The sequence below is a fragment of the Eupeodes corollae genome, chromosome 3 (genome assembly GCF_945859685.1).
Source record: "Eupeodes corollae chromosome 3, idEupCoro1.1, whole genome shotgun sequence".
NCBI lineage: Eukaryota > Metazoa > Arthropoda > Insecta > Diptera > Syrphidae > Eupeodes > Eupeodes corollae.
Window position 1 is genome coordinate 82,192,459 of NC_079149.1, and position 12,033 is coordinate 82,204,491.

The 12,033-nt window shown below is 37.0% G+C and overlaps 1 protein-coding gene across 2 annotated transcripts in view; it reads left to right on the forward strand.

The window, feature by feature from the left end:
• Positions 1-7,555, forward strand: part of LOC129950111 (zwei Ig domain protein zig-8) — a 32,731-nt gene extending 25,176 nt beyond the window's left edge. For both annotated transcript variants that reach the window (XM_056061933.1, XM_056061934.1), the window contains exons 7-8: positions 7,123-7,291; positions 7,423-7,555. In XM_056061933.1, the coding sequence (XP_055917908.1) occupies positions 7,123-7,291; positions 7,423-7,520 (267 nt within the window). In that variant the 3' untranslated portion in view covers positions 7,521-7,555. The remainder of the gene's footprint in view (positions 1-7,122; positions 7,292-7,422) is intronic.
• The last annotated feature ends 4,478 nt before the right edge of the window (positions 7,556-12,033 follow it).

The window sequence follows — 12,033 nt, forward strand, 5'->3', positions numbered from 1 at the left end:
AAAATACATATTATTATTCAATATTCGAGAAAATTCTTTATGGAAAATATTCTAATTGAAAAAACGGCCAACCTCTTTCACAGACGACGATGAACTGAAAAACTAGCAATAATGAGTGTACGTCGTATGTGTAATTTATATAACAGATTTTCATAGATTTATGTGTATGTATAAAGTGTATAACAGAATGTCATAGCAACAATTGAATGAATACAGGATACGTACTTAGCATAATAGTTAGCAAGATAGTATTTTAGAAATACAGTGTATGAATACATTATACTCTCCGCCTGGCCGAAAAAAAAAACTTAACTTAATTATTAAAAAAAAAACTTAATATTGGAATCTAATAGGGCGTTTGGTTTGTCTTCCTGAACGTCGTGGAGTGTGGACCTCTGGATGTGGAGGTACAGTTCTAGTTACAGCTTCTGCTGATGCTTGAGGACGTGAAGTTGGAGTTTCAGTTGCAGCCTGTGTTGATGATGGTGCTTGAGATACCGGATGATGGCACACTATCACATCATGATCTGAAAATGAAACTGTCCGACGATCTTGTACGATAGGTTGTTGAGTTGGAGTCTTCTGGATTGTTGGCTTCGGAGCTGGGACATTCACGAGTCTGAGTTGGTCAATATGTCTTTTAAATATATAACCACTGTCTAATTTAACAATGTAATGTAATGAGCCCAACTTTTGCGTGATGAATCCTAGTTCCCATGCTGGTTTATTGTTTCTGTAAACTCGAACAGTTACTCGGCCACCAGTTTTGAGACTACGTATCGTACCATTTTGTGGAACAGTTGATGGTAACTCTTTAGTAGGTCTTATCGCATCTAAACGAATACGTAGCTGACGATGCAGGTACAGCTCTGCTGGACTTTTCCCAGAAGACAACGGTGTGGCTCGGAATAATTGTAGTATTTGATTTAGATGATCCGAGTTATTCTCCATCTTTTCAAGCTTTATTTTTAATGTCTGGACAAACCTTTCTGCAAGTCCATTGGTTGCAGGATGTCCTGGCGCAATGAATATCTGAGTGATGCCTCGGTCCTTGCAGTATTTATCGAATATCTGATTTTTGAAAATCGTTGCATTGTCGGATACCAAGAAATTTGGATAACCGTGAAAGGAAAATATGTCCTCTAGAAGAGACATTGTTGTGGACGTGTCCGGTGCTTTCTTAATTGCTCTAACCTCGGGCCATTTAGACTTCGCGTCAATTAATATAAAGTAGAAATTACCATTTTTGGGTCCAGCGTAGTCAATTTGAACTCTTTGAAAATTTTCCTGTGGTTCTTCCCAATGATGTGTTGGTGCTTTTGCTGGAGATTTTTGGTTCAGGGCGCAGGCTTGACATGACCGTACTACTTGTTCAATATCTCGATCAATATTGTGCCAGTAACAGTATCTTCTCGCTAGCTGTTTCATGCGAACTATGCCTGGATGTGTTACATGAAGTTCGTCCAATATTGTCTTTTGAAAAATTTTTGGGATGTATACTCGTGAATCTCGGAATAAAATGTTACCTTGCAGTGTATATTCCTGTAAATAGCTTGTTCCGGCGTTGATTTCTTTTATTATTTTTGTCAGATCAGGGTCCTTAGATGTTTCTTGTGCTATCATTTGACTAGTGACGTTGGTTGAAGATATGTAGCTGAATGAATTGTTTTGGAGCTGAAAGATTTCATCATCGATTGTAGAATGTTCTTTGGAAGTTTTACTGACCGGATTTCTTGAGAAATAATCGGCATTGACATTTCGGTCGCCGTTTCGATGAATTATTTCATAGTTAAAATTAGACAAATAACTTGCGTACCTGAGCAATCTAGCGGCTGTCATGGGTGGCAAATTACTATGATGATGGAATATTCTTGCCAGAGGTTTGTTGTCCGTGATGAGCGTAAACTTTCTACCATATAAATAAGTAAAAAGTCGGTCAAGTGCAAATACAATAGCCAAGGCCTCGCGATCAATTTGGCTATAATTCATCTCAGACTTTGAAAGGGACCTTGATACGAAACAGATCGGTTTCTCGACTCCATCGATGATATGAGAAAGAACAGCGGCTACTCCCACAGGGCTGGCATCGCAAGCAACAGTGACTGGCAGTGAAGGGTCATATGGAACAAGCGTCTGTTCGCTTCCGATCAAATGTTTAAGCTTGATGAATGCTGCTTCACATTTCGCTGACCAGAAAAAACCGGAATCCTTACAGAGTAGCTCGCGAATCGGGGCTGTGATAGTTGAATGGTTGGGGATGAATTTACTATAGTAAGTCACTAGTCCAAGAAATTGTTTTACTTCCTTCTCATTAGTTGGTCTTCGTGCATCGAGAATAGCTTCAACTTTCTTTGGATCTTTAGCAATTGTCTTGAACGATATAAGGTAACCAAGGTACGATATCTTGGTTGCAAAAAATTTACATTTTGATCTATTTATATGCAAGTCATTGTCTTGAAGTCTCTGGAAGCATTTCAATAGATTATCTTCGCATTCTCTTAGGGATTCGCCATGTACGATGATATCGTCGAAGTATGAAACAACTCCGGTTAGGCCGTTTAAAATTTGGTCCAAGATTCGATGAAATTCACTCGGAGCTGATTTGATGCCAAAGCTTAAGCGGTTCATTTTGAATGTGCCTTTGTGCGTCGAAATTGTTTGAACCGTCGCACTTACTTCATCTACTTCAATATGAAGGTATGCTTTGTATAGATCTAATTTACAGAAGTATCTTGAATTCCTGAGGTTGTTCACTATTTCGTCAATTCGGGGAATCGGGTAGTGCGCGTCTGTGAGCTGTTTGTTGACAGCAACTTTATAGTCAAAGCATAACCTAACGTTTCCATCTGGTTTTGGCACAGCTACTATGGGTGATCCCCAATCACTTTTGTCGATGGCTGTGATTATGTTGTCTTTCTCCAGCATGGAAAGCTCACGTTCGACTTTGTCACGAATAGCAAACGGTATGGTTCTTGCTTTGATGAAAACTGGCCTTGCATTACTTCTTAGCTGTAAAGAGCACTTGACACCTGGAATCTTGCCTACTGACTGCTCGAAAATTTTTGGAAATAATTTCACAAATTGGTCAACTGATTTTACCTGGAAAACATCTTGAATATTATTTTTGATTGACTGATTGATGACTTTGTCTATTTCTTGAAGGCTTATATGCAGACGCCGAATCCACGTTCGACCAATCAATGATGAAAACCCCTCCGGTACAATGAACAGTTGTTCAACAGATTCGATGTTGTTGAATTTCACTGGAACGTCGATGACTCCTAGAGGTGACACAATACCGGCGTCGTACGTTCTGAACTTCAAAGAGCATGGCTGGAGTTTGATATTCAACTTCAGCTGTTCGAATTTATTAATGGGAATCAGGGTATATCCGGAACCCGAGTCAACTTCAAACTTCACGGCTTTGTTGGCTATAAATACTTCAACTTCATATTTCTGTGTTGTTAAATTTGTGGAAAACAAATCAACGACTTCCATATGGTTGAGATTTAGATCGCTCTGATCAAAATTTGATTGGAAATCAGCGTAATCTGTGATGTTTGATACAGTTCTGGATGTTGACTGGTGATTTTTATTCTTGACAAGTGTAGATATGCACACTTTTGACACGTGCCCTTGTTTGTGACAGGAACCACATCTCAGTTTGTCAGGCGCTACCCTACAATCTGTTGACATGTGATTGTTCCTACCACATCTGATACACAGATCATCAATTCCGATTTCTCTAAAATTAACTCTGTAATTGGCATTTCTTTTGCTGGAAGTGTTTCTTCTTCTGGAATGTGTTCGTGACCCGGCTTTCTTTGAGGATTCACGTCTGGATTTTGAAATTAAGTTGATGTTCGTCTGTGCTGAATTGATTGAAGTATAAGATTGAGCAACCTCGTTGGCATTAATCTTAGCTGTCTCATAAGCTAAAGTTTTTGTTACCACTGCACTGAAATCCAAATCGGTCTCTAAAAGTTTCTCTCGAATGCTATTGTCTCTAAGTCCTCGAATAAAATGTCCTCTCAAAAACAAGTAAGTGACGGATAACCCACATGAGCAGTTCAATTGACAATCGATGGCTAGTTTTTGCAATGCAGCCACGTACTCAGATCAACTTTCGTTAGGTTGTTGAACTCTCATCAAGAGGCGATGCTGACCCACGAGAACATTAACAGAAGGTGCGAGCTTCACTTTGAGAACTTTGACAATGTCTGTATAGCTGGATTCTTCAATGGTTCTTGGTGCTAGAAAATGCTTACATTTGTCGTAGAGATTAGGTCCGATTGAATTCAAGAATGTCCTCTTCTGAATAACTGGGTCGGTTAAATTCTTCAAAGCACAAAAGTTCTCGAATCTCTCTATATATTGTAGAAAATTTTCATTATCTGGATTGAAAACCTCAAAATTCGAAGCGATAATCGTCGTTGAAATTGAACTGGAATCATGTGCAGCAGCACCAACGTTGTTTTGTAAGCTCATCATATCTCTCATAGCCTGGAGAAACTGGCTAAATTGTGCAGCGTCCATAATTCGGCTTTTATCTCGTCGCCAAAATGTTATGTTTTATTTATAATGCATACAATTTAAATTGAAAGAAAATACTTATTATTATTCAATATTCGAGAAAATTCTTTATGGAAAATATTCTAATTGAAAAAACGGCCAACCTCTTTCACAGACGACGATGAACTGAAAAACTAGCAATAATGAGTGTACGTCGTATGTGTAATTTATATAACAGATTTTCATAGATTTATGTGTATGTACAGCTGTCAACAAAATAATAGCAGCGCTATTTTTTTCTCATTTCTTTTTGTTATATCTTCTTTGTTATTGCTTTTTTCTCTCTAACTTTAGCTTTTTCTGAAACTCTTATTCTATGCTTTCATTATCACCATCAATCATATCAATATGCATTATATCAATAAAATAACGGCCCTTTGTTTAAAAAAATTGCAAATGTAGGACACACAAAATAATAGCAGCGTTAATGCATAAAATAGTTAAAATCAATAAAATAAAGTATAATTCAACTAAAAAAGTTAACAAACAGTGAGTATTTTCTGCAAATATCATTTTCTGTTATTTTGCGAGTTTTTTTGTTAAATTTATTAGACAGTGGGAGGAGAAAAACATTGCAGTCAAGAGCTACGCCAAATCATACGCCAAATGAGGAGCGCCGGACAATAGTACAGGCAAATCGAAAAAATTTGAACGTTTCTGCAAAGCTGATCCATAATGCCATCAATTTTGTGGAAAAAGTGGAAACCAGAGGTCGGAAACGCAAATTAGAGGACGGGGACCATAGGCAAATAGTCAAAATGTCAAAGAAAGACCCCTTTAAATCAGCTGTGGAGATAAACTAAGAGCTCGAACTCAATGTGAGCGATGAGACAGTGCGTCGCACTCTTCGCACAGCTAATTTGAAGGCATGCCACCCAAGAAGAAAGCCACTTCTCTCCAAACGTCCTCTGGTTCAACGCCTTGCTTTTGCAAAAAGTATGGTGGTTGGACACGAGAGAAGTGGCGGAACGTCTTGTTTTCAGACGAAAGCAAAATCGTTCTTTTTGGTGGCACTGGGTCTAGAAATTTTGTTTGGCGTCCACCGAACACAGAGTTCCAGCCAAAATACACCATGAAAACAGTCAAGCATGGAGGCAGCAAAATTATGGTTTGGAATTGTTTTTCGTACAATGGTGTTGGGCCCATAAAAAAAATTGATGGCATTATGGATCAACATGCGTATGTCCAAATTTTGGAGAAAGTGATGCTGCTTTACGCTGAAGAAGACATGCTTCTCAGATGGGTCTTCCAGCAAGACAATGACCTAAAGCACACAAAGCCGTAGTGCGAAAGAGTGGTTCCCGCGTAAGGATATACAGCTCTTAGATTGGCCAGCGCAATCTCCAGACCTGAATCCCATTGAGCATTTGTGGGGGATGTTAAACGTGGAGTTGGCAAGCACAACCCCAAAAATCAGGCAGAATTGTGGACTGTACAAAGTGTGTGGAGGGGAATACCCATAGACCGGTGCATTAAACTGGTGACTTCAATACCATGAAGATGTGGTGATGTTATGAAAGTGAAGGGTTATTGTACAAAATATTAATATGTTAAATAAATTATATTAATTATAAAATTTGATGAAATTATTGAATAAATGTTAATTTTTTGAATATTTATAAAACTGCTGCTATTATTTTGTGTGTCCAAAATTTGCAATTTTTTAAACAAAGGGCCGTTATTTTATTGATATAATGCATATTGATATGATTGATGGTGATAATGAAAGCATAGAATAAGAGTTTCAGAAAAAGCTAAAGTTAGAGAGAAAAAAGCAATAAGAAAGAAGATATGATAAAACGAAATGAGAAAAAAGTAGCGCTGCTATTATTTTGTTGACAGCTGTATAAAGTGTATAACAGAATGTCATAGCAACAATTGAATGAATACAGGATACGTACTTAGCATAATAGTTAGCAAGATAGTATTTTAGAAATACAGTGTATGAATACATTATACAAGTGAAGCACTTTTTTAAACGCTTCTTTAGTAATTCATTATTTGATATTGGGAAATTCCAAACCTCGTTTCTAATTTGCTCTTTAATTTTATGAATTTCACAATGGGCCATTTAAATGGCCTAAGTGTGTCCTACTCCATCACGGACAGCCACTTTATCCTTTTTAACCTTTTTAATGGTTAGATACGTACCTATTCCCAGGTAGTAAAAGTTTCCGGCTACAACACTTCCACCAGCTATAAAAAGCTAAAATCGTTAACATAATTTGTGGCCTCATCTTAGTGTTTGGCCGTGTATATGTGAAAGTGATCACTGATCACAAATTTCGAAGACCGCATCATTCCATACAGGGATCGCGATGATCATTTAATTGTTAATAATAATTTGTTTCCTTAAATTTTCGATGGTTCTTTAATGCGTTGTTTTTAGAATGTGCGCTTTTTCTAGGATAACCTTTTAGTCGTCTCTGCCAAAATACTAATTTAAACACTTTTGGTAAAACAAAGCGCCATATTACCAACAATTTTGGATTTTTTTATATTCGTACATTATAAAGTAAGTTCATTGAGTTAACTCAAATATTTTTACAGGAAATAAACTACGATTCGCCCAGAGGTGGTGTATCTGTGATAACAGAGAAGGGCGATATAACAACTTCGTATCTTTTGATTCAGAAGGCCCGGATATCAGATTCGGGTATATACACCTGCTCTCCATCATCAGCCAACCCTAAATCTGTGAATGTTCACGTTCTATATGGTATGTTTCAAGCTACGCGCATCTATATAACATAAATATACAATTTTTCATTATTTTCTCAGTATTTTGCATAATTTTTTACATTGAAAAGTTTTTGAAATATTATGTATTCAAATGTATTTGTTTTTCAGGCGAACAACCTGCAGCAATACAAAGGGGAACAAGGATATTATTAAAAAACAGAATATTAATATTTATATCATTATTTCTGGGTACAAAATTTAAGTAATTACCTATTAAAGAATTATTAAATTAAAAATACAATTTTGTTTAAATTTATGAGGATATATTATTATGTAAGTAAATTTCAATAGTATATAAATAAAAATAATGGAGTGAAGGTAGGTGCCTAAGTAAAGTAACAAGTTAATCTTAATACGTATATATATGTACTTATGTTTATAAAATTTAAATTCATCTAAGAAATACAAAATAAAACACAAAAATTAAGATAATCTTTTTGACTTGAAGGTCGCTTTTATTCTGGAACAGATAAATGATATTTTATTTCTTCATCTTTATTTGAATTTTCCACATCCCAACGTTTCTGTAAGCCTATTTAATGCCATAGAGGAAAGGAAAATAAAATTTTCACTCCAGCTCCAACTATACGAATGGTCGGTCATTTGGCTATTTTATTGGTTATGTATTGGAACAAAGTAATTGTCCAGGCCAGGAGTTTTGGTGTTTGATGATCTATCAGTTATTATAATTAATAGTTATCAAGGGCGTTATATCTGTTGATGGGAAACCCACAAGGAGCATAATGATAGTTTATTCCATAGACTCACCATATAAAGACCGGAAACCAATCTGTCATTCTGGTTTGCCTACAAGCTGAAACGGCAATTTTCACGCACCCTTAATTCGAATATCAATTCACCACTGCTAAAGTCAATTCACCACATAGTGATATGTAATTCTTAAGGGGAGGCACCAAAGAAGGGGTTGGTGGAGGTGTGTACTCTGAACGACTGAAATTAAGTCTCTCATTCCGCCTTCCCAATCATTGTATCGTGTTCCAGGCGGAATTTTTTGCGATTAAAGAAGTCTTGTCTTGGCTCAAAGAAAACGTGATATCAACATCTGATATCCGTATTTTCTCTGACAGCCAGGCCGCTATCAAATCTCTGGACTCTGTCTCTACAAACTCCATAACAGTCCATAACTGTCGATCATCTCTAATGAAGATGGCACAACAGTTTAATATTCATCTTTGCTGGGTGCCGGGCCATAGAGACATTCCAGGTAACTGTAAGGCAGATGAACTCGCCAGGAACAGTACAGTACAGCCCATCCTACCACGTTTGGCAAGCATACCATTCGCTACTTGTAAACTGCTGCTAATGCAAGACGCTGTGAGGAGGGCAGGCACCAGGTGGAACAACATCACCACGTGTCAATCCACAAAAAATATCTGGCCAACACTGGATTTAAAACGTTCAAGGTGCTTGCTCTCCCTAAGCAGATCGCATATAACCTCGATAATAGGTGTCATAACCGGACACTGTCTAATAGGAAAGCACGCCACGAGACTAGGCGTATTCTCAAATGACTTTTGCAGAAGCTCTATGGACAAGGAAGAGGAAGAAACGGTTCTTCATCTTCTCTGCACATGCCCTGCTCTAGCTCGAAAACCCAAAAATATCCTAGGAGAATTCTTCTTTAACGATCTGAAGGATCTAAATCATATCGGTATAATCAGCCTCTCACGTTTCGTAAGGGACTCACGCTGGTTCCATTGAGCTTAGAAGGAAGCCTCAAGATTTATGTGGTATCACAATGGGCCATTAAACTGGCCTAAGTGTGTCCGTTTCCATCTTGGACAGCCACTATAACCTAACCTAACCTAACCCAGTAGCTACGGCGACATTAGCTCCTTCATTTTTTGGGAAGAGTACGATAACTCAGGCGAAAAAGTTTAATGACGGATTTGTTAACAGTTAAAAACAAGCATTTTTTACACGTCAGCAGGGGGTCTATTTCTCCCCGTTTAGGCGTTAGGGGCAATTTAAAAAAATATGTACGTTATATGGAACAAAATAATGGTAATACTTACAACTAAGTTTTATACATTTTTTATATATGGTCTGTCTATGGTTTATTCTCAAGCAATCGAGATCCAAGCACCTACAGTGGTCGGCAAAACTATTTTGACATATGTATGTAAATCTCTCGCTCTTGTCATAGAAAATGTACATATGTGATAATAATTTATAACGGTTAAAGTTTGAAGAGAGCAAATCGATAACAAGTTAATAATTATGTTATATTAGATCACGCGATGGTCAAACTCAGTTATTTGGATGGTGTTCTGCTGCAATAAGGCTGCTCTTTTTGTATTTAAATTGCTATTTTCTGAGTGACAAAACTATTTTGACGGATGTTCTTCTGTATGCTTGGTAAGTTGAAATAATTTTGTTTACAAATTTAAAGCATAGTATATCAAAAAGTTGAACTCATTAAGAAGGCTCCGATTTATGCAAAATAGGTTAAAACGGCAGAACTAAGTATAGAAATTAGAGCATCTAATGTCGCAAGATTTAGATTTAAAAAAGAACGAATTCCGAAGTTCAGTTAGTGAAAGAAAAATTCGCAGACGTCTCAAAGAATATACTTTTGGGACGTATATTATCGTAAGGAAGATACCATTTATAACTCCTAAGAACAAATTAAACAGATTGAAATGGCAAGGGAATATGTAAATAAGCCTCTTAGCTTCTGGAACAAAGTTTTATGGACTGATGAAAGTTTCTTTGAGTTTCATGGATCACCTTAAAAGAAATCTGTTCGGATGCGAAAAGAAATGCATAAAATGTCCCTTATGGTGGTGGATCAGTAATTTTTGGGAGATGCTTTTTTGCAAGCGGTTATATAGGGACATAGTCCCAATCGATGGCTTCATGAATCAAAGCAAATATTAAGATGTGTTAAATGAGAACGCATTTCCATCTGGCGATAGACTCATTGGAAACTCTTTCATTTTTCAACAAGATAATGCCCCTTGCCACAAAAGCAAAATGATCACCAAGTTTCTAAATGACATTGGGTTGGAAACCATCAACTGGCCACCCCAAGACCCTGGCTTAAATGTCATAGAAAATGTATGTAAAAGGAAAGAGGAATTCATCATTGATTTGCAGGAGGGATGAGACTCTTTTTGAGGTGAAAACTCTTTGGGAAGAAATACCTCAAGAAATGCCACAGAAACTAGGAGAATCAGTTCCAAGACGACTTCAAAAAGTCATAGATGCTAAAGGAGGCTACATTTTCTACTAATTTATCAATAATTTAGTTTTAAGTTCTACAAATTGTGTTTTCTTTTAAGTTAAAATAAAATTGTCAAAATAATTATCTCATAACAAAAAGAGATTTAATTTGTATTCACTAATTAATCTAATTATCATTCCTATTTCAGTTTTTCCAAAAAAATCTTTTAAATATCAAAATAAAAAGGTGTTCACTCCTTCAAAATAGTTTTGCCGATACTATGATCTGCCACCAGGGTCAATATGAGAGACACCCTGGCGATTTGTTTCATATATATTTATTATATGGTTCCGTATCAATCACATTAAATATAAAAAGTGGAATTATAAGACGAAGCCGAGTTCGTCATGCATGAACATCCGCTTACATAATATACTCGTAACATAAATATATTAGATCATGCAAACCGTAATTAAGTACCCGTAGTGTGGTGGTAAGTGCGTAGGGCTGTCATGCTAAAAGTCTTGGGTTTGATCATTGCCTATATTGTCGAAAGGCTTTTTTCCACGGATACTGGCTCTTCAACAAATCCTCCAAGAGTAATTCTTGCCATGAAAAGTGGTTTCCTAAATTAGCGGTTCGGAATCGGCTTTAAACTGTAGTTTCCCTCCATCCCTGACAACATTTCTCACACACAGGAATGGTTTAGAGTTGTAAGTCACTAGGCCATAGTTCTCAATGGACCTATTTTATTTCATCTATTTATTACAAACAATAGACGCTTCGGAAAATTTGTATTTCAAATTCCAACTAGTAAACATCTTTTCTTTTGATATGTTTTTTTTTGCTCTTTTACCTTTACCTACAGCATAATTCTGATTGAGAAATTATAGGAGAAGAAAAGCGGACAATTTTTAGTCTTAAAAAAGCTCAGCGACAAACGTTGGTCTTGTCGAGCTGAAGCTACGAAAACCTTAGTCAACGGCTATTCGGAAATTGAAGAAGCTCTAACCAGCATCTCTTCCAATAAAAGACATCGTTAGGAATGAAGCAACGCACCTTCTACAGAAGATGAGTGGTCTCGAAACCGCTTTGTTTGCAATATTTTGGAGCGATTCAGCGCTACAAACTTAGATGTTGCAAGACCCGAAAATGATTATTGAATCGGCAATGCGTGAACTAAATGCATTGAAATCATTCGTGGAGCATCCAAAAAAATATACCATACTGATGAATATGTACAATCACGCACCCGCACCAGAACGAGAAATGTGAGGTTGAATCCGCTCGATTACGGCAAAGTACGAGACGCAAATCTGTCACTCAAGGAAAAATACAAAGTATCCGCTTTCATCCCAGTGATTGACCAGCTATCCGTTTCTCTTATTGAAAGATTGCATGCCTACGAAGCTGTACCTGAATCACATCGAGGATGCTGAAACGCACGCTGCAGCAGAGGCATACAAAAAGGAAAGGGGCTATGGAACAGATCAATCGCCGGAACTATTTTACTACCAATCAAAATTTCAGAG